At 52.2% G+C, this 25,925-nt stretch overlaps 2 protein-coding genes across 5 annotated transcripts; both read right to left on the bottom strand.

Moving 5' to 3' along the window:
* Nucleotides 1-37: 37 nt before the first annotated feature.
* On the bottom strand, nt 38-4,267 carry RPS4X (ribosomal protein S4 X-linked). Its single transcript, XM_048318438.1, has 7 exons — nt 4,060-4,267; nt 3,779-3,856; nt 3,074-3,254; nt 2,541-2,638; nt 1,350-1,521; nt 783-940; nt 38-201 (listed from the first exon to the last, which is right to left on the bottom strand). Exons 1-7 carry the CDS (start codon nt 4,060-4,062, stop codon nt 100-102), a joined length of 792 nt encoding a protein of 263 aa, XP_048174395.1. The 5' UTR covers nt 4,063-4,267; the 3' UTR covers nt 38-99.
* A 2,088-nt stretch (nt 4,268-6,355) lies between these two features.
* On the bottom strand, nt 6,356-25,839 carry HDAC8 (histone deacetylase 8). Of its 4 annotated transcripts, none has more exons than XM_048318435.1 (11): nt 23,895-25,839; nt 23,379-23,431; nt 21,883-22,013; nt 20,128-20,269; nt 17,305-17,417; nt 16,243-16,320; nt 15,738-15,846; nt 13,989-14,161; nt 12,232-12,326; nt 9,789-9,894; nt 6,356-6,714 (listed from the first exon to the last, which is right to left on the bottom strand). In XM_048318435.1, the coding sequence occupies exons 1-11, from the start codon at nt 24,156-24,158 to the stop codon at nt 6,695-6,697; spliced, it is 1,284 nt and encodes a 427-aa protein (XP_048174392.1). In that variant the 5' UTR covers nt 24,159-25,839; the 3' UTR covers nt 6,356-6,694. The 4 variants fall into 4 exon arrangements, with proteins under 4 accessions (XP_048174392.1, XP_048174390.1, XP_048174394.1 ...); XM_048318433.1 differs by lacking the exon at nt 6,356-6,714 and adding an exon at nt 7,233-7,773; XM_048318437.1 differs by lacking the exon at nt 6,356-6,714 and adding an exon at nt 7,233-7,773 and having other exon boundaries at nt 23,852-23,987.
* Nucleotides 25,840-25,925: the final 86 nt, after the last annotated feature.

Below are 25,925 nucleotides of genomic sequence, written 5' to 3'. Positions count from 1 at the left end.
CCCCTAGCCCTCAGGATGCTCCCCAGCCAGTCAGAGCCATGTAGTAAATGGTTTAATTAACAACACACTGACAGCACCAGAGCCAGCATGAGCTGGACTTTATCCGCTGCTTTGCTTGGCTGCCAGTCTCTTGTCTCTCTCTTCAGCAATGGTCAGGCGGATGCCCTTTCCACGGGGCAAGGAGATCCATGGCTTGTTGCCCTGCAGCAAGGGAGAAGAAACCACTTCACACCAGGAAACCCAGATAGCAACAGAGCTCTCCCTCTAAGGGGGAAAGCAGCAGAAGCCCACCCCTGCTCATGCTGGGCCAGGTACACATGGTGGTGGCACTGGCCCAGCAGAGGCCTCTAAGGAAGGTGCCAAGGATGCAAAGGTCTACAGCTGCCTTTCAGTCACATCCTTGAAGAATGCACTTCAGCCAAAACCAAAACACCGCCCCCCTCCAATCTGGACCCGTCAGGGATGGCAAAACAGCAGAGGCTTTTCGGGGGGCACTCTGAGTCAGAGCAGCTGCCCAGATCACACCAAGGTCTGAGCACTGCTCAGCCCCCAGCTCCCAGGTTTCAGGGCTGCTTATCGAAAACATCTGCATTCCTCAATTTGCAAATGCTTCTTCCCCTTCCCAGAGCAGGCAGAAATACAGGGAATCAGAACTGAGGCCAGCTCTGAAGCTCCACTGTGTGGAAAGACAGCTGCCTAAGGAAACACTAAGGCTCTTTGCCACAGCCAGCAGGCCCTCACAAGAGGAGAGAACCCCCCACCTGGTGCCCCCACGGCCTTACTTTGCCTATAACGAAGATGTTGGAGAGCCTGGTGGCAAAGCTGTTGCCGTTGGCGTCCTTCACATGAACCACGTCAAACGACCCGGGGTGCCTCTCCCGGTTGGTGATCACCCCAATTCGGCCCAAGTTGGCACCGCCAGTCACCATGCACAGGTTACCTGAGTAAGGGAATACAGGTGTGACAAGAGCTGGCACCAGGTGCTGTGGTGAAGTCCTTCCACTCGGGCTTTTTGCCCATACCAAACATTCCCATTCCAGCTCACAGCTCTGTGACTGAAACCTTCTCTCACCACCAAGAGATAAGCCCAACCACCTCCCCACCAGCTCGCTGCTTCTGCCCGGTGCCTCAGAACTGCCAAGTCCCGACTGCCAAATGCTTCCCACTGCTAGGACACAGGAGGAATCCCCTGCTCCACCTGCAGGTGGACATGCTCCTGGGAAACAAACCCATTCCCAAGGTTGACACCACTGCCTCTCTATTCAGTGCAAATATGCTTAGCATTTAACTTCCATACTGCTCTCCACAGTGGGGAAGGGTACAGTGTTTTAATGGGATGCAAGACCTACCTGTGTCAAACTTGATGAAATCTGTGATCTTGCCTGTCTCCAGGTCAATCTGGACCGTATCATTCACCTTGATGAGGGGGTCTGGATAGCGGATAGTGCGGGCATCATGAGTGACCAAGTGAGGGATTCCTTTGGTGCCCACAAAGATCTTCCTCACCTTGCACAGCTTGTACTGCAAACAAAACCCAACACCTCTCAGCTAAGGCAGTGAGCAATGCCATGGACTAGGGAACAGAGCCACCAGTCACAGCAGAACACCGAGACACGCAGGGCTCACAGTATGAGCCCAGGCAGTGACTTGCCCAACTCCCTGCCTCGGTAAATGACTTTTGAACAGCTGCCATGCAGCTTTGCTACAGCCCCACCAGAAAACACCTTTGCTGTGGGAGCAGCAGCCCACTTTGGGCTTCAGCCTCCCCACAAACACTGGTTGCACTTTCACAAGAAAGTCTTTACCAGGGCAGTTCCTTTATTATTCCCGGACGCCCGTGGGCACACAACAGAGCGAGACGGCTGCATTTCTCCAGGACCCAAGAGATACCCATACTCTCCAGGGCATTGATTTCCCTCCTGCCTGTCACCCTATCTCCCTCATAGCCTCTCTGGACCTCACAGACCAACACAGAGTACTTAGAGAAGCACATCACAATGAGAACAGAAGTCCCAAACCACAGTGAAGAGCTGGCTCCAGCACAGCCAAGTCTGCCATCCACACAGCCACGTGCCTGCACAGCCTGCCCTAAGGAAGGAGATGCAAAGCAGAGCGTGGCCTCGCAGCTCAGGCACAACATGCCTGGGTTAAGGAAACGCAGGAGGAAGTTGCTCCCCAGCATTCAGGGTGAGACGGCAGTTTTGTTGTCCTGGGAAGAAGTTCAAGGCTTCATGGAAAAAGTTCAAGGTTCCATGTTTCTGGTCACTGTTAGCTGGCAAAGCCAAGACTCTTCTCCACCCCATCTCCAGCACCAGACAGTACACCTACACCCATCTGTGAATTACTTTCATGTCACCAAGGAACTGCTCCCCGACACAGGCTTCGCCACAACCCCGAATGCCCCAGCCGCAAGTGCAGCATGGCCTCAACTGTCACGGAAGAGAGAGACATCAGCTCTCATTCAGGAGATGCCGAAGAGGAAACACTGACCCAGCCAAACCCAACTGGACCCATGCTTACACCACCCCGAAGCTGCTCACCTTGGCCTCCTCAGGTGTGATGCGGTGCACAGCAAACCGGCCCTTGGTATCATACACCAGGCGGAAATGCTCACCTGTCTTCTCAATGCTGATGACATCTGATTGCAGACAGGGAAATACAACAGCAGCTGTTATCAGCTCATTACCCAAGACCCTAACTTGGCATCAAGGTTACGTTTAAAAATAACCAGGCACTGCTGAACAACACTTAGGGTGTGATTGATGAGGTTGGGATCTACCCTTGACCACAGGCTCACATCTTTTGCTGTGACAGACTGCAAATCAGAAAAAACTGCTGAAGGCTGGAATCTGAACAGCAACTTACCCACGTCAAGCAGGCGCTTACAGGCTACAGGCATCTGGCTTTGGTATTCACTGCTGTGCACAATTCCAAACTAAATAACAACTGCTTATACGTATCTTTTTTTCAACTCCAGAAGGGAAACCTTGCCCCTCAAATAATGCCAACCCCACAAAACACTCCCCTGACAGTGTAGAAGAGCTGCCTAAGGAACTGCCCCAACCCTACTCACCCATGAAGCCTGCAGGGTAGGTGATGTCGGTGCGGACTTTGCCATCTATTTTGATGAACCTCTGCATGCAGATCTTCTTGACCTCATCTCCTGTCAGAGCATACTTCAGCCGGTTTCGCAGGAAGATGATGAGGGGAAGGCACTCCCTCAGCTTGTGTGGGCCTGTTGATGGGCGGGGTGCCTGTGGACAGAAGCCTTCTGCTGGAGGCTCAAGCAGCATCAACTGCCCCAGAGAAGGAAACTATGGCGCCAACAGTGCCCGCAAGAGCATGCAAGGGCAGCAGCACAAAGTGCAGCTGCCACGCAGGCAGCGACCGGCTGCAGCTCTCCGTTCTTGGTATTCACAGCAGTTTCCCCCATCTCTTGCCAGCCTCACAAAACTGCCCCCAACAAAGCACAACCATCCATCTCAACCCAGAGCTGGAAAAGCACAGTAAGCAGCTCAAACGAGAACAGCCAATGACCCCGTCACATCCTCTGCAAACGGGGGAAAACGAACGCTGTTCGTAAGGACCCCCATGTTAAACAAACACCTCCTGCTCTGTCCAACTACCCCTGTTCACCTCCGCACAGTACCCGAACACTTCCCCTGATGTGACTGCGGCTGCCACGAGCAGCCCGGCCCCGGCCCCTCCTCCGATCCCGGCTTCAACCCCAAACCCAAGCCCGACCCCAGCTTCGACCCCAACCCAGGCCCGCACTCACAAAGACGCCCGTCAGCTTGTCCAGCATCCAGTGCTTGGGTGCAGCCACGCGCTTCAGATGCTTCTTGGGGCCGCGGGCCTACAGGAAGGGGTGTATTACGGGCCGCCGTCAGGCCCGGTCCCCCCCAGCCATCCCTCCCCGGCTCCCTCAGACTCCCGCCCCTCGGACCCTGGCGCCGGGCTCCCTCCCGCGCTTCTCGCCCCGGGGGGGTCGGCCAAAGCCCGCGGTGAGCGGGGGATGGCGGCGGATGGCGGCGGGGAGCGGCGGCGCCGCGCTCTCACCATGGCTGCGCTCTGCCGAGAAAGGGCTGGTGCTTCCGGCCCGCCGCGGATGGACAACGCGTGGCGGCGGAGACGTGCGTCGCCCCCTGGCGGCCCGGAGGCCCAGGGCCGTCCGCGAAGTGACGGGGCGATCGGGAGGGTTTGTCCCTTCCTCGCGGCCCCGAGGGGGACGCTCCGCTCCGGGACACCGCGCTCAGGAACTCCCTGCTCCTAGCCAGGTCACTGTGTCCATGGTCATCGCTGGTCACCGCTGATGGCGTGGGACAGCCCGCCACGTTGTGCCCCTGTAGTTTGGGAGAGCGTGTGAGTGTCGGAAGCCGATCCAGGGGTAACACCTGTACCGGGACACTGCCCTCCCCCTGCCACGGCCCCTCCCGGGGTAGAGCTGGGACCCCACGCAAAAAGCCCCCAAACCTGACGCCGGGCCTTAGCGTCCACTCCTGAGGGCAGTTCGGGGGTCAAGTGGTCCCAGGGAGGCCGACGTGTCCCTGCAGTGCTCCAGAGTCCCCGGAGCAATCCCAGGTCCCCGTACCCTGCCAGGCAGCCCAGTGAGTGCAGCAGCCCCACGCCTAGCACATCCCCACGACAGCGCTCCCGCAGCAGGGTGTGGCTGGGACAGAGGTCCCATTCCCGAGGGTGACACTGTCACCGAAAACACCGGGATAAATGAAAGGCTCTGGTTTTAGATTAGAGAGCAGCGTTACTTATTCACAGTGCTGGGTGCATAGGGGGAGCTCCACCTATGATATATGCACACTTTCAAAACTTTTCACTATTTTAACACTTTAGCAAAGAAATTAATGTTCATTGGCTATAAAGTACATCAGTCTCGTCATTAACTAGCTCGTTAATTTTTAATCTTCTATTAGTTATTGATTTCTTGCTTCTCATGCTAGTTAGTCTACATTTTCAGTCTTGTTATTATCTTATTATCCTTTTCCGAGATAAGACAATTGCTGAATTGTCTTGGTTCGTTTCTTCTTTATCGCTGGGTTCTGCAAAATGTCCTTGTAGTCGATAAATTCTGCATTCCGTGCAGCAATATATCTCTCCCAGGCTTAGTCCAATGAAGCATATCAAGGTTGGTTTAGCAAAATTTAAAAGTTTCAGTAATTTTCCCGACCTGTGTTCCCACAATAGCAGCTTATGACAAGCCTTGTTAAGTGCTTGGCTGCGGTGGCAAATTACACTGTTTATGATTGATTAAAACAATTCATTAGAAATTTTAATTTAAAAAGTTACTAGGATAGTTACATAATTTTCAACACACGGATGGGAACACCGTAAGCCGAGAGGACGCACTGGAGCTGCTGGGCGCCGACCCGCCTTCCACCCAAAGCCGCTTCACACAATGTCCTTCGCCGAAAGAAACAAGGAAAGGAGCACAGCCGACGGAACAACGGTCCCTCCCGATTTTACTATACCGCAGCTTGAGACCCTCGCCTGCCGGCCCCACCGCGACGCCTGCGCGTTTTAGGGCAGGCAGCGCGGTCCCAGCTCCTCCTCCCGCCCCTCCCCACACTCGGCCGGGTTCCGAGCGTTTCCTGCGCCCGCAGCGCCGCTACCTGCGGCAGCCGGGACGCTGCTCCCCGGTGGGTGAGGTAGGAGCCCCCCGCCCCAGCCGCGCCCCAGCCGCTCTCCAGCCTCAGTAGCCGGCCGGCAGGGCCGTCGGGGAGTCCAACTCGTGGTGACCGAGCCAGGGCTCCGACAGGTCGTCCGCCCTGTCGAGGCCAAGCTCCACCACCAGTGCCCTGAACACCTTGTCACCGGGTCCGAGTCGATGAGGCTGGGACCGGCGGCCTGGAGGGGGCGGCTCCCTGCGCCCCGCGGCTGCGTCCCCAAGCCCCAGGCGAGTGGTGAGCCGGGCTCCGGGGTCTCCCCGCGGCGCGGTTCTGGACGTGGAGCTTCTGCAGGCGCAAGCTGGCCAGGAGGTTGGGACCCGCTGCGGGGCCACAGAGGCGGGGAGCGGGCGGAGTCCCCACCGCCGGCATCTCTCCGGCCCCGAAGGGGTAGCACAGGATCGCAATCACCATGGAGGTCCTTCGTGCCCCGGGGAGGGGACTGTAAACAGCTCATCTCCGGCGTCTACGGGGACATGGCAGCGCTCAGAGGGGCGTGGGCTGGCCCGGGCGGGTGGGGTCCGGCGAGGTACCCAGACGGGGAGGGAACTGGAGCGGCGCCCCGGCTACCCTCGTGCTTGCCTGGGCGGCAAGGGGAGGCATCCCACTCTGGCTGGGGGATGCGGGGATTTCCACCCAAGAGGCACCTCACCTAAAGCCACAACACTTGACACTTGTGGGGTTTCCTATTGTTTATTTTCCCAGCTGTGTTCCTGAAACAGCTCCCACAGCTCACAGGGCAGTCTGCCTGGTGTAGGGACAGAGCACATGGGGCCCTGAGGTAGGTCAGAGGCAGCAGCTTCTCTGCTCTCTCATTCCTCACTTTTTCCGTGGATGGAAAGTCCCCAAGCCTGACAGCTCCCCCAGGCACTGGGATCCTTTGCTGTGGCAGTGGCAGCACCAGCCTCCTGCCAGCAGTCAGCACACAAGACTGGTCACACCACACCACATCAGGCACCAGGGGTACATTGAAGCAGGCAAGGGGTCAGGAGTCATGGGAACCACATCCTGTTGAACTATCTCCACGCCAGATTTCCTGTTGTTTCAATTGGCAGTGAAAAACAAGAGAGACAAACAAAGCCAAGGCCAGGCTGGGAACCCCTTCGTCTTGCTGTTTCTTCCAGCGTAATCTAATTAAAGCCACAGGAAATATGCTTTCCCACAGTGACTGGACATCTTTAAAAAACCCAGCACAATAAAAAGTCCATGGGCCAGGAGAATAAGGGGACAAGGGCAGCAGAGGCCAGGCTCCATGGCCCATGGCACTGGGAGAGATCTGCCCCAGATACCTGTATACCTGTTCCCTTGCTGAGACACCTCATGGCAGCTCTCATGGGGCACCAGAGCATCTGGAAGTTCATCCAAGATCTCCCAGGACAGGAGCTGCCACAATGTCCTGCATCTCCCTCAACACTCTTGAGAGGCTCCCCAGGTTCTGGCCCATCTGCGCAGGATTTCAGGAGCTCACACTGCATGGCTCTGCAGTGGGGGGGTGCTGTGGAAAAGAGCACTGGCAAGGCAGGGTGGGTGGAAGAAGAAGGGAAAGGGCTGGAGGAGTATTTAAAACATTTTATTTTTTAAGAACTCCCAGTTAAAAACACAATGGCTGTGCCTTTCTGTGGATAAGAGACACAACCTGTATGCCTCAGGGTAGCTCTCAGGCTCTACTTCCTGAGTGGGCAGCTCTGAGGCTGTGCCCCTGCCAGGAAGGGAATGCAGCACTGGGCTCCAGCTGGGGAGGGCTCACAGCTCTGAGCAGCCCCTCTCTTAAAACACATTTAAAACCAATTGTGTGAACAAACTGTGGTGTTAAAAAAGGAAAGAGAAAGGAGCAAGGAAGGCTCTGCCAGCACTGGAAGGCTGTGGCTGGAGGGCCCATACTCCTGCCTGGGGAGAGCCACAGTGCTCGTGGCATGCAGCAGCTTTTCTTCTTTAAAGAGAAAAAAAATTAACCAACCAACCAACAGTAATTTCTTCCAAATTTTCCCTGCAGCCACAGATTTCACCAGTTGTTCACATAAATATGCTGTCTTCCCCATAGGAAATGCTCTTGCCTGAGCCTTCCTTTTCTGCTAAACAACGTGCTTCAGATTCCCTGCAAATGAAAGGAAGCAGAAAAGGGTATTTCCACTGATATTTTAGCCTGATGGAGTGACCTGGCAAGGGGTGCCACCCCCATGCATGATGGACTAGGCCACAACATGGGAATTCCAGCTTCAGCACAGATCTCAGTTCCTGCTGACCCCTTGCTCCCTTTGCAGAGGCTGCTGCCCTTGTCCAAGCCAGGCTTTGGAAATTACCACAGGGGGACCCTGCCACTGCTTTCACTATGCTAAATGCTGGTTTGGGATTCGTGGACCAGCATCCGAGACACATGCTCACTCCCTGGTGCCTCGTCCTTCTTTCAGGCTGGATTCACAAACAGGAGTGCACAGCCCTCCTTTCCACCTCTGGAGTGATGCTGTTCCTTCTACCCTCTTGGACAGGTCCCCAAGGATCCTCCCTAGGATTGGTCTGTGCTTGGGAGAGGACACCCACAGGCATCCATGGCCATTGCACTTCCTACCCTACTTCTAACACCAGCACACTGCAACACACACAGATGGAAAAGGGCTGCCAAGCCCCATGTTGCTGTTCTCAGCCCCTCTGGCAGACAGGGACAAGACAGATGGGCAAGGGCATAGAATGAGATTGGCTGGAGCTGGCAGAGCTCAGACAGCTGCCTGTCCTGGACTTGAAAACCTTCGAGTCCTGCCTGCTGGAGACCTGTCCCACTTCCAGATAGCTATTTCCCACAGTCTCCTCCTGGACTAACTGGAAAGACACAGATTGGATGGGTGGTTTGCAAAGGGGATAGGGAAGGAGCTGACTCCCAGGGAGCTCACATAGGGTGGTGATCAATGGTTTTTACATGGTCCTGCAGCCTGTCTCTAGTGGTGTCCCCCAGGGACGGATACTGGGCCCCACATTGCTCAACATCGTAAATGACCTGGATAATGAGATTGAAAGCAACCACAGCACCAAACTGGGTGCTGAGATGAACACGTCAGAAGGGAGAGCCATCTTAGAGAGCTGGACAGGCTGGAAGACTGGACTAAAAAGAACAGTCTTAAGTTTAACAAAGACAAAAGCAAGGTCCTGAACTTGGGGTAGAAGGTGCCCAGTTCAGGCTGGGATCTGTGTGACTGGGAAGCAGCCTTGCGGAAATGGATGTGGGGGTCCTGATAGGCAGCAAGCTGAATGTGATCTAGCAGTGTGCTGCTGCAGCAATGAAGCAAACTGGATCCTGTGCAGCATCTGTAGGAGCATTACTAAGAGAAACAGGATCATCTCATTCCAGGCTGACAAATGGCTGACGAATGATGAGTATCATGTCCAGTTCTGATCCCCACAAATCACAAAAGACATGGACAGAGCAGAGAGGGTCCAAAGGACGACCACAAAGGTGATCAGATGCTGGAGAACCTGCCCAATGAGGAAAGACTCTCCCTGCAGAAGAGAAGGCTTAGGAGGGACTTCATCACAGTAGTCTAGTACTTGAAGCCTACTCTGTAGGCTTCAGAGCACAGAGGCTCTCTCTTCACAAGGAGCCACACGGAGAGGACAAGGGACAACAGGTGTGAGTTACACCAGGGGAGGTTTCACCTTATTTTAAGTATTTTTTACAGTGAGAACAATCAATTACTGGAAGAAACTCCCCAGGGATGTGGTAAAGGCCCCACTGTCAGAAGTTTCAGGATGTGACTGGACAGGTTGCTAGGTAATCTTTGTCTATGCTCCCTTTCCCAAGAAAGCTTGGACCAGATGATCTTCGAAGTCCCTTAGAACTTGGGCTGTTCTATGATTCCAGTAAGGACAAGGCCTCATGCTCCCCTGCCCAGCCAGAGGAAAGGCAATGGCAACTTTTGCTACAGGGACCCATAACTCTGTACCACCAACCCTGAAAATCCCAAGGGATGTGGGAGGCAAATGACACTGTGCGCTAAGGACCAGCCAAGTGAATGTGGTTCATCTTTCCAGTCAGTGAGAAAGACTCCAATGAGCTCTTCTGAGCCCCCCTCTAAAAACACCTGTAAGCCTGAAGCAGGAGTGTTGGCTTGGACAACGCACCTTTGATAGAGCTCAGAATTTCTTGAATTCTCTGTGGCTCATTGCGGTCTGGTCTGCAGCTTGGTGTGATCTCCAACACGTAATCAGGACCGTACTCTGTGAAGAACTGCAGGGAAGAGGAGAGGAGAGTCAGCAGAGAGGTCTCTGAAGGCTGAGGCTAGAAGGAGGGCTCCCCATGGGTATCTGTAAAAAGGCAAAAAACCATTTCTCCATCTAAGGGCCACATGTAGCTTTACTACATCTAGGTGGTACTTCAGCAGTGTCTGTGTCCACCTGGAGTTTTCAACAGCTTCCTAATTCAAGTGATGGGAAGCAGAGCCCAGTGGGGCAGTCAAATGTCTATCCCAATGCTTTATTTGGGAAAGCTATTGACATTCATTTTACACATGGTTACCTGCAAATGGGATTTTTTTATTATTAAATTTCGAGTGCTGCCAATCATATATCCTACCATTCACCTCCTACCTTGCTGAATGCTGCATTGACATGACCGTGAAACACCTAGGAGAGGAAAATCAGTGTGCTGCGAGGATACTGTGTCTCTCCTGGCTAAGTGCTCAGATAGCGTACAGGAAATCTGCAGCACATGGCGTCGATGCGCTAACACAGAATCACAGGTTATTGCCAGCAGTTGTGTCATGATTCTGGCCAGGACAGGGTCAGTTTTTGCAGTAGCTGGGAGGGGGCATGGCCAGGACACAGAGGTTATTCTACACCACCTCATGTCATTGCTGAGGGCAGGGGAAAGGGACTCTCTTCCGGACAGAAGGGATTCCTTCCAGCTGAAACAACATGGCAGAGGGAGCTGTGCAGTGTTGTCAATTGTCAGGGGAGCAGGGGTGTTTCTGTGTGAGTTGTTTCTTTTCTTGCTCCCTCTATCATTACTATTGTTGCTGTTGCTGTTACTGTTCTGTTTCTTATATCACTGCTGTTTAAGTAAGAAATAGTTCTTATTTAAACCATGATATTTACCCTTTGTACCTCCAGTTGGAGGGGGGAGGGGGAGCAGTGCATGCTTTTAACAGGAGCACTAAATTGGAGAATACCATTCCTAAGACAACCTTAATTGGTGCCCAGTATGGGGCACAAACAGTTGAGATAACAACAGATGTGCCCAGAGTGGGTTGGAAACAAATTGGATCTAAGCATTTGCTGGTATTGGGTACAGAGCCACTGGCCAAAATGTTGCTTGGTCTGTTCATGTGGGTGTAGTACGTATGTGTGAGCATATATGTATTCTTTGTGATGATATTTTTCAGAGCAGGGAGAGGGATCAGGATTGCTTTGTTGCTGTACTGTGTGATATCAGTTTATGAAATGATAACAAGGGCAATGAGCATAAACAAAAGGGAACATTCCTGGACTGGTTTCCAGTTTACTTTGAAAGGAGAGTTTTGATATCTACAAGTTGGGGTTTTTTTCATGTATAGTTTTCATGAGAAAGTTTCTGGAGCAACAAGAAACCTAACCACCTTCTGCAGGTTAATTCCTACAGAGGACCCACCCTTTTCACTTCACACACATACCAGTCTTGTTTATAATCTGTTTCTGCGAAAATCTGGTTAAAGGACCATATTTAAGCACGGTGTCTCTTAAAAAGCATCTTGCATCTCTAATCACAGATTCTATAATGATGAATTTCCAGCCTCAATCCACACAGAAACTTTACTTCCTTATGTATACTGATCCATCAGATCCTTAGACATAGGTAAAACCTGAATTCTCCTCTGTAGCCACTGTAGGCTTGAATTACTCTGCATGTGCAGGTTTGTTTGTGTAGGGTTGGTAACACTGATCTGTGGTTTGAGACCTATTATAAACATGGCAGTGTTCAAGGCCAGGCTGGAAAGGGTTTGGAGCAACCTGGTCTAGTGGGAGGTGTCCCTGCCCATGGCTGGGAAGTGGAACTAGATGGCCTTTAAGGTCCCTTCCAACGCAAACCCTTCAGTGATTCAATGATTCCAGCCCACAGTTATTCCACTCAAATTCGGTCTAGATTATGTCCCTCCAAGAAGCTGTCCAGCCTCACTCAAGACTTGAAAAACACCAGCACGGGCACAAAGACAGTACCAGGCCCTATGGCCAAAGCTTCAAAGCTGCACCTGGTCCTTTGTGTAGATAGATGAAAGTAGGGCAAAAATTTAAAGCCCTGAGAAAGGCAAAAGGCACATCCTAAGGAGCTCCTTGAGCAAACCGGTGACTCCCTCTGCTCACCCTCTCTGTAATTATCTGAGATTGGAGTTTATTGGCACGTGAGACCTCTCGCAGAAATCTGCAGACAGCCTCTGTTTTTGGGCACAAGCACCCACCATACTGCTAGGTCAGGGCAGTATTGTTACTAAGTGTCTCCATAAAACAGGACTGAGTGGCAAGGATGCTGTGTGGATTAAACCGAACAACTGTCTCTTCTGCAAGGAGAACGGAAGGTTTTTCAAACCATTACCTCATGATCAGGGATCTCAGAGGACAGTGTTCTCCCAAGGATGACCCCAGTCAAGTATGTCCAGCAGCGAGCTGTGTTGGCAAGGTTGTAACCTCCTGTTTCCAGCAAGAATTGGGATTTTGAGGAGGAAGAGCAGGGAAAGGGAAAAGAGAAAAGGAGATTTAAGTGGAAGGAACAAATCATGGAGCCACTGTGTGCAGGTTACATGAATTAAGCTTAGTTCATCTACTCAAGCCATGCCCAAAATCTGCATTTTGCACCTGCTGGCTACACAAGGCCAGGTCTGAATGACAGTGTATGCAAGAGCAGACTTCTAAAACTGAACCCCAGTTACATCCAGTGTGGCAGAGGCCGGTCCTCCAGCCACCATCTCAGACCCAGGATGAGCTCCCGGCCCCATGCGCTGCACTCTCTCCTGGCAACAAGGAGAGCTGTTCACAAGTAGCATGGAGAGAAGTGCAAGGGCCGCAGCAGAAATGAGGGCTTCCTGCTTTTTAATACCAGCCTTTGACCTATAAAGCAAAATACACATGCCCAGCCATAGGCTGGTGATCTCTTCAGCACTGTCATGCTTGAGAGGACAAATGTGAAACTCATCAGTACCACCTGCAACTGCTTTACAGGGAAATGAGATTTCACAGTCAGTAGGAAATGGTTACCTCCATGGTAACGGACATGAGCCCACAAGGAGAAACCTTAGCTGAAAGCATCCCTGCAAAAGACTTGGGTAAGTTTTTTTCCAGAAAAGAAGACTAGAATGGTAAAGGGAGAAAAGCACTTCGACAAGACAGAGAGACCATATTTTTCAACATTCCCTTCTGTTTGCGTTGGTTGTTGTGGGTTTTTTTCCCTGCTTTTTTTTACTTCTCCCCCAATTTCCACTTCAAATGCTTCCACATGCTGCAGTGGTGGGACACTCCTTTGGTATTTTCACAAGTGACACATAGTTGATCCTCATTTTTTAACAGAAGTTTTGGGTTTTGTCTGAAAGGTGACATCTCCAGCATACTCACACACAAGCCACAGCAGGACTGAACACTCATAACCTTTCCAAAACAAAGGGCATCAGGCGCATCAAATTTTAGCCTTAATATGCTATACCTGATCTCCCCCATCTCAAAAAGGACAACAGCTAGAGCTGATCCAGTTCCAGTCATGGAGCTCAGGGGCTTTCCCTGGCACATGGTGGCTTTTGTTGCTCTGAAATGCTCTGTTAACATAAAGCCTGTCCTGTGCTGTCTCCACTGGATAAGCAGCTGGTTAGGCAGCACAGCAGAGATAAGTCCAGCTTAGCCTTCACTGGGTATCAGAGCCTTGCTGTACCTTGCAGGCAGCCAGGCCTTGTCCCAAGCCCCTGCTTGAATATTAATGAAACCATTCATCATCAGGTGCCCAAGGTAGGTTTGGGAACGTAGTGCTCATTTTTAAAGAGAGGCACCAAAAGGGGCTGATCAGCAGAGATAGGAATCAGAGGTGTCACTGAGAAGTCGGGGTCAGTTTGTTGGCCCCTCCTCTTCTCCAGAGGAGCCATGCAGCTTTTAACTCAAGATCTGAGTCAGGATTGAGACTTGCACCTGCCAGTATCAAGGATTTCAGGTGTGAGGAAACAGTACTGTGCCACAGTGTGTCCTCCTGACACTGCCCAGCAGTCCCCCTGCTAAACCCTTGCCAGTGCTGAGCCCAAGGGCAGGCAGGCACTCGAGGCAGGGTCACAGGAGGACAAACATGTTTCTCTGAGAACAGCAGGATGCACTCACCTCCTCCCAGGACAAGAGTTGCTAGCTGCCACTGCAGGACATACTTGAGACACTTGCCCACTCCCTCAGGTGTCATGTTGAAAGAGCACATGGGGTCTCCAGCAATGGTGTCCGCCCCCAGCTGCAGCACAACTGCATCCGGGTTGAAGGCAGCATACACCTCCTTCAGCACTCTGGGGAGAGGAGGAGCAGTCCAGTTAATGCCAGCACAGCTCAGAGGAATGCTGATGGCATGGCCCTGGTCCCTCAGATCCACCAATGCCTCTCAGGGTTTCTGCATTCTCTGCTTCCACCCAACTCATACTAGTTACACTGCCTCTGCTCCCAGGTAGCCTTCTACCTCCACAGCAAGTTTAGCTCTCAGAGCACTTATCAGAAGGCTGATGAAGGTAAAAGCACCACTGATAACATAGCAGAGGAGGATCTAGTCCTCACCAGTTTAGTGGTAGCACCAAACTCCACATTTAAACTGGCTGCCTTTTGGCTGCAGGACAAGCCAAAGGCTTTTCTGCCCCGTGAAAGTCATGGTGGAAATCAGGGTCTGGCAAAACAACAATCCTGACCTCTCAGACACCTCTCATCAGGACAGGAGAGGAGAGGACAGGAGAAATAGAGGAAGGCTCTGGCTAGGCTCTCACTCTCCTCTCTCGTATGTGGCACTTGAAGCAAAACTATGAGGAAAAGCTCTGTGCAGGGTGTAGTCAGCCTGCAAAAACCTGCATTGGACAAAGCTTCATGCTTCAAGCTCACCATGGTTTTGAGAACTACAGACAATCACCCTCAAACAACAGCTGGATGAGACATCCACAGTCATGCCCGTGACTGCCTCCCAGCCTGGACAGAACTCAAAAGATACCTCAAAGTCTCTTTGCAGAAGCTTTAGCTATGTACAACTTGCAATCTATGGTAGGTTATTATGTCCTTCAGCTGTGAATGCATGCAGCAGGCTCCTCCTGAGTGGGTTCCTGACCTGTCTCAGCCCCTAGAGCTGCCTTTCAGAAGCATGTCCTCCGGCACAAAGACGACTGCTCTGCCCCAGCAGTGGCAAGCACCAACAAGCCAGCAGGAGGCATGGCCCTTGCATGACTGCCCTACTGACCTACAAGTTTAGAGAGGTTTCAGCCCTCAAGTGTCAGAGGTGGACGTGCTACCACGTCCTGCAGCTCCTACACTGAGACTCCTCTCCCCTGGAAAAGAACAAGCCTCGCAGCCCAGTTTTGACATGGGCAACAGCTTGTGAGGTCCACCATCAGCTGAGTGACAGAAGGGACTGCCAGGAGGCAGCTCTGTCACCATCAGATATTCAGCCTGCAGCATTTCATTCTTCCAGCACAGACAGAAGGTGCTAGGAAAACGCTTTCAGCTAAGCCCCAAGCATATATCCCACAGTCAGAATTCAGAGCACTTATCTGAAGAAAAAACATCTAGCCCTAAGTCCACAGCTAAAAAATACTTGTACCTTCTCAGTCTCTCCTTAGATACACACCTGTGGAGGTGTATCTAAGGAGGTAGGCTGACTTGTGGCAGAGACCCCTCCAGACACCCACAAATGTCTCTGTATATTCAGTTTGCTTAAGGATTCAGACAAGACCTCTGAGAACTTACAATCCATGTTCATTGTAATCAAAGGCTGGGACAGGGGAAGGGACAAGCCTTAAGAAAGGACTGTAAGTAAAAATAGTAAGCTGTGTAGTATCTTATTCTCTGAAATCCCATCCGAGTCAGTTGTATCAGAGCAAGAGGGCTTACGATTCACAGATCTGGTAATATTTCTCATCCTGAATGCCATCTTGAATGGGCACGTTCACACTGTAATAGCGACCTTTTCCCAGGCCAACATCTGTCACATCACCGGTGCCTGCACAACAGAAACACCCCAGTTAGGAGGGAAAGCAGAGCAGCAGCAAGAGAGAGACATGTGAGATGTCTCAGAGGCAAGCTGAGAGCCAGGACATTTGACATGCTTATGGAGAAGTCCACTTGCCACCACCAAGAAAGGCGGGGTGGAGGGACCCAGTTCTCTCATTCGCCCAATTCTACCATGCAGCATCAAAGGGGCTCTGCCCAGAGCTCAGCTACAACCAGAAAGGGGGAAATGCCAAACACGTAGCTCCCCCCCTCTTTCCGTCTCCTGGGTCAAGAGGAGAGGCAGCAAGACATGTCGGCTGGACGGCAGGGATGGGACTTGCCTTTACAGAGGCCTCGCCAGTGATGTGTGAACCAAATGAACACAAACCTCACGTGTTCAACTTGCCTGGGAAAAATCCTGGTGAAAATTTGTGCAGAGAAACAGTCATGACTTTCGAGGTGAAACTAAAGGCATCCTCAACTCCTGTTAGGAAAGGGAAAAAAGCTTTCATGCATCATTTACATAAATGACAGAGTGTGAACACACAGAGCTGCTTGATACACACAGGGCATCAAGCAGAGAAGGAGCAGTATGAACAAAGCAGAAATGCAGATGTGGCTCAATAAATCCATCCTCAATGCACAGAGACTGGGGTTCAACTGCAGCAAAGATCACAACTGCAATGAATCTGGCAGGTCTCATGCTAATCAGTACTGAATGGATCTCGATATTTCACATCAGTACCCGTGGCAGCAGCACTTGCTATGCTGCTAGGCCTCGAAGGTGGGAGAGGGATCCGAGCAGGGCTGCCTTGGCCAGAGCTTGGCTCTGATTAGAAGCAGTGCTACTGGGCTCTCTTGCTTTTTCTCAGTGCTGCTGTGGTTCAACGTGCCTTTTCCTTAAGGACATATTAAAATAGTGGGGGTGGAGAGGGAAAAAAGAAGTAACAGGAAACTTAACAGAAACCAAATGCAGGGAGGAAACGGAGCAAAATGAAACACACCATAAAATTTAGAAGAGCAGGAAACATTAAATGGTGTAGAAATAATGCCCCTGAAGGAGAGAGAAGTTTCGGCAAGGCCAGCTCTGGCTCTAGATTTATAGCATCCAGCCTTTTTTTAAAAGCACCATTTACTTCTGGCTGCTTCCCTCTTGCACTGGACCATTAAACAATTAAACCCTGTCAGCAACTGCTCTGCCAGGATGGGAGACTGGGACACATTATCTGTTGCTTTAGGTACAAGACTTCTGCCCAAACTCTCAAGAGAGGTCTGAGGAGCAGCATAGGGCAAGTCTGTGAAGCAGGACAAGGCAGAAATGGATTGAGGCAACTCAACTGAACCGAAAGGAGCCAAAGCCATGGCTGTTGCAGCAAGTAAAGCCCTGCTGTGCAGACAAGCCTTGACTTTTCCCTTTCCTCACTGAGTCTGTGCAGCTGGGCTGTTTGCAGCCTTTGCTGGGCCTTACCATCCCCATGATGCAAATCCAAATCGATATAAAGGACACGGTCAAATCTCTGGCGCAGCCGCAGGATCCCCAAGACAGCATCATTCAGGTAACAGAAGCCAGAAGCTTCATCCCTGTGAAAACAATGTCTGTGACATTGAACATTGCCAATGCAATCAGCAGTGATCCCAGTATTCTCACTCTGACTTTGCAAGTGTCCACCTCACAGGGGCACAGTGGAGCACGAAAATTCATCCAAGGCCCAGCAGTGACCAAGAGGTGGGTCAAGAACCACTCAAAGCATGGCTGGGAAGCACAGACTGCTTGTACCAACTGCTTCTCAGCTCTGGGCTTTCTGGCAGCTGGGTAAGCATCAGTTGGCTCTGCTGCAGAGAGGCCCTGGCCTGTGGGGGGATACCTCTGACTATTGCACTGTTGAACAAACAAAATGGTAGCTTTCTGCACCTGAGACATTTTAAAGAATTTCAGAGCCACTCGACTCAAACCCACTCTCTCTCTGAGGCAAGAGGACAGTCCCCTTGGCCATTTTCCTCTGAGTTCTGGACGGGCACAGACAGGTAGCCACTCCAACCCTGCTGTCTGGGTCACAGCTCCTGGGAAGGTCCTGGCAGTGAAAGGCAAGTCCAAGGCAGTCACAGGATTCTCCTGCTGTTCCAAAGTCTCAGGCTATGAAGGTTAAACCTCTTCCCAAAGTAACTCCCTCTTTCTCTCCCCAGGAAAACACAAATGGGATGTCCCACATGCAGTCCCTCACGATACAGCTCCTGAGCTCAGCCAGGAGAGAGTCCCAGCAGCTAAACAGAGGACACGTGTACCACGGAATGATTTATCCCTGACAAATAATCAGGGGACAGCTTCCTTGCTGGCATCAAAGGAACAAGAAAGTTTCTTGACCCCTACTCCAGCCTCACTCCAAAGTCAAGTCCCCATCACCACTTAGCACCAGTCCACATGCATTCCTAAATCTGCCCTGGACAGCTGATTTAAGGCAAAACTTTATACTTTGCAACAGGAGCGCCCAGATACCTTTTCCACAAATTATATCAGGATCCAGGATGCATGTCTGGGAAATGCCTCTTGACTTCCAGTCACAGCACTCAGCTCATTTGCCCTGACACCTCCTGCTCAGCAACAGCTGGGAATGGTGAGGAGCAAGCTGTGGGTGGCAAAACTGCACTTGCTTTCACTCCCTGCAAGTGCCATAGAGCACCAGTGTTTCCCAGTGACTCTGTTCATTTACAGTGATGATGAGAATGGAGGTGTTAACAGGTATCCTGAGAATCTGACTCAACTGTGATTATGTACTTCTCCCCTCCCTCACAGCCCACAAGGAAGCAAAGTGAACTACACTGTGTCTTGGGCACTCTCTCCATGCTGTAACACACATCTCTGAAACTCAATGCCAAGCAGAGCAGGACACCAATTCAAACAAATGCAGAGCAGTGCCAGAGCTGCAGCTCAGGGCCAGCACTTGGGATTCCCTCGTGCTGCCCTAAATCCACCCAGCAAAGCTCTGAGCGTCACTGCCAGAAGGGAGGGTATGGCTGGCTTGAGAAAAGGCACTTACTCAGCATCTTACCCTCAACCCCAAAGGCATCCTCTGAACTGAGAGCTTCCAAAGTCCCAGGCCATTCCTACCTTTAGGACCCTGGAAAGCAACTAAACCACCAGATAGCAGGTGGCTTTTGACAAAAGGACTGTGTTTTGCTAGGACACAGGTCCTAGCACCAGACACCTGCAGTTTGGTGTCAGTCTGGCTGGACCTTCACACTGGGCTGGGACCTACCCTGAAGCATCACACATCAGCTTACTGGGGTGACTGGGAAGACTCGTTTGGGATCAGTAAGTATTACACGCCTTTTTTTTAAACAGACTCAATTCACAGCAAGCTGCATCTGAAGCCATTTTCAGCCAAGTGCCCACCAGGAAATGGCCTGAGACATTGCTATTGCTGGCACTTGCACACCACCGTTACACCTGAAGAGTTCCTTTGCCAGGTCAGAAAAGTCACCGGAGCAAGACACCTGCACATGCATGTACAAGCTGCCAGGGTTAGACACAGGGCTGATGAGAACTCCTGAGGTTCCCCAGGGACACAGAGCAGCACTGCAAACACCAGTTGGCTGTGGACTAGGAAGGGTGGTGTCTTGTCTACACTGCAGAGAGGTCCCACGTTTTGGGAGATGGGGAGTATAAGTTAAATAAAACATACATCCATGGAAAATGGGACAGAAACAAATTATTTTACCACTACAGGACCACAGGATTCAGGGACAGAACTTTGCTTCCTCTCCTGTTGTGCTGGAAGACCATTACCGATGTTAGAGCTCACGGGAAACAGCCGCCAATGGGGTAACCCAAAGTCAGTCCTGCACCGTTTCAAACCTCTTAAGAAACCCAAAAAGCCACATAAAACAATTTGGACATGTTGCCACATTCCCATTGTGTTCCCAACTGGCAGTGACATCAATTGTTTGTCTCTCCACTGTGCTTCTCCATGGACCCCACAAAATTCATTCTCACTTGAGCTTCTTGAGATAATGATGTATCAAGGAATGACAGGACACCTGGAAGTATACCTGCCCCAGACCTGCTCTGCAGCCCATGACAGCGATAGCACCAGCACTGGGCAGTGACCTGCCTCCTCTCAGGCCTCTGCCCTGCCTTCCGTTTCTTTCCTTTGTATCTCCTGCCTTTCCTCACACCTTGCTTTCTCTTCCAACTGGATCATTGCACCCTAAGGGTTTGCAGGGAAGCTGGGAACTAGGAAGCAGGGTTTAGACACCAGATGAGAAAACACAAGGGAAGAGATTGTTTTCTTACTTCTTTGCATGATGCCACCCTCCAGGCCAGTTAATTGCTACCTTGCACTTGCCGTCCAGCAGGCACTGGGCTGCAGTGATGGTGGCTCCTCCCACAGCTGCCGCATACTCAAAGATCCCTTCAGTGGCTGGACAGTCGTAACCTGCAGGTTAAGAGTCCAGGTAAGAGTCCACGTGTCAAACACAACAGGCCCTTTCCTCCAGGGGAAGCACATTCCTTTTGTTTGAGCCCTCAGGACTGACCCAGGCTGGAGCAGCCTGTTCCTGAAGGACTGATCCCATGGAGGACCCATACTGGAGAAGTTATTGAAAAACTGCTACCCATAGGAAAGACCCACACTGGAAAAGTTCATGGAAGATTGTGTCCTGTGGGAGGGACCCCTCCCATACACAGGGCAAGAGTGAGGACGAAGGAGCAGCAGAGACGTGTGAACTGACCACAACCCCCATCCCCCATCCCCTTACACTGCTTGAGGGGGAAAGTAGAAGAGCTGTGAGTGAAGCTGAGTCTGGGAAGAAAGGTGGATGAGGGGGATGGCGATTTCAGTTTTATCTTGAATTCTCACTATCCTACTCTGTTATTAATTGGCAATAAATTGAATTAATTTCCCTATGTATAGTCTGTTTTGCTGGTGACAGTAACTGGAGAGTCATCTCCTTGTTATTATCTTGACATGATCTTTCCCACTGTATTTTCTCCCCCACCCTATTGAGGGGGAGAAAAAGTAGATCTTGGTGGGCACCTGGCAAAAAATCCCCACCCACACCACAAAAATCAACCCACCACAAAAAGCAATGACCCAAATGTTTTCTTGCACTCAGTTCATTAACAAATGTGTCCTGAACCAACTTCTAAGCTGTGTGCCTGGCTTGCCCAATCTACTGGTCCCTCATACCAATCTCACAAAAAACTACTGTCAGGTCTCTGGCTACTTGACCAGAAAAGCCCTGGCACGGTCACTTACCTCTTCCCTAAAAATGGACATCGACAAAGGAGTCAAGCCTAGGTAAGCTGCAGGTCTATATCTATAATATGATCTTTACCTAGTCGTACATCAGCCTCCCTACAACTGTTGCCCACAAAACATGATACCTGAGCTGCTTGTCTTCCTGCACACAGTGCAGCTTCAGGAATGTAAAGTCTAAGGGACACTCATGAGATCGGCGCAGAATCTGCACCTCTGCCTCAGTTCTGGGTCACTCCTCCCATTCCTGAGACCAAGACAGTGCCCCTAGCTGTCTCCTCTGCTTCACCCGCTGCATTGCTCAGGCTGGCTCAGGTCCAGGAGGGCAAGAGCCCTCCGCTCCAGATGTAAGTCAAGTCACCAGACAGACAGCAGCTGCTCTGGTCTCTGCAGAGCAAGTCACTACAGCTGCAGGCAGCTGTTCACGCATGCCCTCCCCACAGCAGGCTGGCTGCAGCCAGTCCCAGCTCCAGCCCGAGGGCAGTGTCAGAGTCTTTCGTCCTGTTCCAGAGCCTCAGAGCAGCAGCAAAGGGCATCAGCCCCGGTCAGCAAGAGACAGGCCAAGCTGCACAGAGCAGCAGTATGAAGCTAGCTGTATCCTCTGCTGCCACCAGGGAAAGTGCCACCCTGTCAGAAGACTGCTGGGGTTCAGCAACACCCTGTCAAAGAGCATTTCCCTTCAAAACCAAGCCCAGTGTCCCCCGGAGCTCACCCCTCTAACTGCAGCTCCCGCAAAAAGCATCCTGGCCCTGGCACTCAACTAATCTCCTGCTGAAGATGTGCATCCTTACCCAGTCCATACTCCACAGACTCCGGGTGGTCATCATCCCCCTCCTCACTGACCTTCTGCAGGTGCTGCAGGTAAGCATCTGTGTGGAAACTTGCCATTTCCTCCATGGAGGCCACTTTTGGCTTGACTATCCTAGGCAGAGAGGAGGAAGGGAGCATATCAGAGCAAGAGGCTCCAGGGTTCAGCTGGAATGTCCAGCTTTAGCCTTTAACCTAGGAGCCTTCTTTCAGCTGTTACTGTTGTAAAAGCAAACAAAACTCCCTCTTCCCCTTGCACTGGACTGTCACTCAAGTGAGAAAGCCACCCAGCTGAGCTGGACCAGGCCTTGCCCCTGGCTTGGCACTGCCCGTGGTGCCCACCCCAGTGAAGAACACCTGCAGGTGCTGCCTGCATTAATCGTCCCACTTTGCTTCAAGTTTTTTTCCGTTTTTTGCATGTTCTCTCAGTTTGTGCAATCCCCAGCAGATCCAACATTCAGATTACACACAGAGGAACTAACTGAGGGAAATGCCCAGGCCCAGCACAGTGCTGCGGCAGGACCTCAGCTTCGATCAGGAGCTGTGCAACACCTCTTGCATGCTGTGACCTGCACCAAAGCGCAGACTGTCACTGTTCTCAGCAACGTGCACAGCACCTTCCTGGGTCTGGGTGCTTTGCAGTGTGCCTAAGCAAATCCTGCAACACACTGAGCCCTCCCCAAAACTTGGACACTAGGAGCACACACAGACAATGCACCACAGCTCCATTGCTACAGGAAGAACACAGGAAGCTCCCAGCTCCAGGCTGGCCCCGATGCTTCTGACCCCATGCGAGGGCAAACACCCCTTCAGGTCTGCTCCATAATGGTACCTGCAGCCATTTCCCAAGCACACTCTGCCAGAAAAAAAAAAATTGTTTAAAAAAGAGGTCTTAAAAAGACCTTCTGGCCCTGCTGAACTGGAGCATATTGTTTTTAAAGATTTTATTAGATGCTTCACAAGAGGGGCTGAGCTAAGCCTTTCTTTTCTTCCCTTCATATGCCCCAGCGTCAAGAGCCAAATGAGGCAAGAGGTACCTCACTTTTCTGCCCCAGATCTCATATGGTCTTCTCTCCTAAACAGCACGCAGACCTCACAAAAAGTCTCCCAGACAAATGACAACACACCAAACAACACAGTCCCTCTCTGCATCACCACTGACTGATCAGTGGATCTGGAGCAGCACCAAGGCCATCACCCTGCTCAGAGTCCCAAGCATGGGGGTGACACACTCCGTAGAGAAGGCACAGAGGTATATGTGCTCCATCAGACAAGGAGGGTAACCATGAATTACACCTGCCACAACTACTGTAATCGTGTCCGTGTAGCAAACCAAGCATTTTCCTTAAATCCTGGAAATACACACTGTGGGGGCTCCTACAATCACGCCGCCAGCAGGGACATTGTGAAACCTGAAGTTACTCAGCACCTTCCAAACCTTAGTGGAGAACACCCCTTCACAGAAAACGTGAGCACTTACTTCATCTGGTCAAGTAAGCAATACGCTTCAATCAATGAATGCACCATGCTGGCCTAAAGAGAAGAATAAGATTGTGAGAGCAGGAGACAGAAAGCCAGCAACCGATGGTTCAAGGACTCGCAGACGAGGTGTGGCTCAGACTCCTCCCAGCAGCGGCTTTCCCTGCCCGGATCCCAGCTCCGGCCCGTGCCCATGGCGTGCGAAGAGGCCTTCTGGAGTCCCGGGCAGAAGCACAGCCGCGCACGGCTTCCCGGGGAAGGGAAGCGTCACTTCAGTGTCCAAGCCCGCGCTGCCAGGAGCGCTGTGAAGGCACAGACGGGCCCTCCCCGCTCTGACTCCACACTCCTCCCGCCGGGGCCGCCCGTTCCCCCCACTTCCTCCTTTCCTGCCGCCGTGCCGGGCGCCGGCCGCCTCCGCGACCGGGCCTCACCGCTGTGCTCCCCGCGCCCCCTCGCCCCCGCCGCGACGCTAACCCGCTTGGGCACTTTGCAGAGGGAGTCGCAGAGGGCCACGTACTCCGGGCTGTATATGTAGACCGGCGGCGGCACCGCCGCCATCGGAGCCGGCACGGCCGGGACCAGCACCCGCAACACCGCTGGTCCAGGACGCACCAGGACGGGCAGTTCCGGCCCCGCGGCGTGCCGGGAACTGTAGGCCCGCCCCGCCACTATTCTGCCCCCAGCCCGGCCGCGTAAGAAAAGGCAGCCAACTCGTGTTAGAGACATTTTTACTGGGGCTTCCACGCAGCTCGAGGTGATGGTTATTCTCTAAAGATGTCATTAAAAAAGGTCCGTGGCCTGCACGCAGACCCCCACACGGCGCCCGCCCTGCTCAAGGAGCCGCACCTCAGGACGTGCCCGGGCCCCCCGACCCCCGGCAGCTCGGGATAGAGGGAGGCGCCGGGCAGGGGCTCGGGCCCTTCAAGGCTCCTCTGACGGGAGCAGGGGTCACACAGGGAGGGATTAGCTATGCTAGGAAAGATGTGTGCTAATATGCGTGTTAACGTCTTTGAAAGGGGTCTTAATGTTTCTACCCATTTCAAGCCACAGGTTTGTTATAGAACCCAAAGAGTTTGACTCCTGAAACAGAGAAATGGGTCTATACAAGCTGGTTTCTGAACTTTGGGGGAAAATGACAGGTTCAAGGGGGGAATATGTTGTAGGTGACTGGGGAAGGCTGTACCTTCCTAGTACCTCAGCCAACAGGGAAGCGAAGAGGGCAACATGCAGCCGGGAGCTTAGGATAAGTGGAGGCTGTGCTCTCTGAAACCTCAAGAGAGAAAATCCTGCGGGCAGGTGTCCCAGTGGACTCTCTCCCTTTATTTGAATGAAGTTGCAGGACTCCTCTCTCTCCTTTATGGACACTGGCTTTTCATAGTGTGATTTTCCATGTGGCCACATGTACGGAAGAGCTGCTGCCCCAGGAGACCACCTGGCTTTGAGGCCACACCAACCTGGACATCAGAAAACACAGGCACACACGGAAGAAAATATCTGGCTCTGGAGCTAGCCCTATCCACAGCGGAGTGGCCGATTTTTGCCTGGCAGCCACCTCTGCACTCACATACAGCCAGCCCAGGGAGCACCACAGGCAGCATGGGCAGAGCACGGTGCTGGCACACGGCATGGGCACTGTCACCCTGCCAGCTCAAGTTCAGCTGCTGTCCCTCACCCTCTCAGAAGGAGCTCAGGCTGTGACATCCAACCAGCAGAAACCACATCTTCTGTGCTTGCTAGAGTGGACGTGGCCACTCAGACAGAGCTCCCATGAAAACACACAGCCATCCAGGCTGCTGGGTGCAGGGAGTGCCAGAGCCTTTCACTGGGAAGGATGGCAGTGGTGAGAACAGCCACGTTTGGTGCAGCCAAGATCTGCCCACCCTCGGGGCTCAGCTATGAGAGAACATAGAAAGGTTAAGGGGTATAAGGGAGTCTGAGAAAGACTGGTGGAACCAGGCTCTGCCCTCCCTGACAGGAACATGCCACCCCAAAATACACAGGTTCAAGGGGATCCTGTATCCTCCCTTGGCAGGTGAAGACAGTAACTTAAAGAAAAGGAGGGGGTGGAGGCAAACCCCCTCCTTGCCCACCTTGCTTCCCCACATGCCTCTGTAGAGCAGGTACGAAGCTCTCACATGGAAGGCCAGGCAAAGGATGATATGGATGTTAGTCCATCTACACCATAGGTGTTGCCCTGGCTGTGACACCCACAGACCACGTCCACCTCCATGAGAAAGATGGGTTAGAGTTGCAGGTGACTCCTTTCTGAGGATCCAATATGCCACACAGACGGTCCTCTTAGGGGAAGTCTGCTGCCTCCCTGGGGCTGAGATTAAGCACTAGGAAACTTCCCAGCCGGGTTCAGCTTCAGACTGTTACCCACTACTGCTCTTCCAGGCGGGTGGCAATGAAGCTGCAGCACATAGTCCAAGGGCAATCAAAAGAGACTTCAGGGCCTGGGGATGGTTGGTAAGGGATTCTGGAACACAGGTTCTTTGTCCTTCCAGTTGTGGGCAGTGACGTTGAAAGAGATGGACTCAGTCTTCTG

This window comes from Corvus hawaiiensis, chromosome 14 (assembly GCF_020740725.1).
Source record: "Corvus hawaiiensis isolate bCorHaw1 chromosome 14, bCorHaw1.pri.cur, whole genome shotgun sequence".
Lineage (NCBI taxonomy): Eukaryota > Metazoa > Chordata > Aves > Passeriformes > Corvidae > Corvus > Corvus hawaiiensis.
This window is presented reverse-complemented; position numbering and strand designations above follow the sequence as displayed.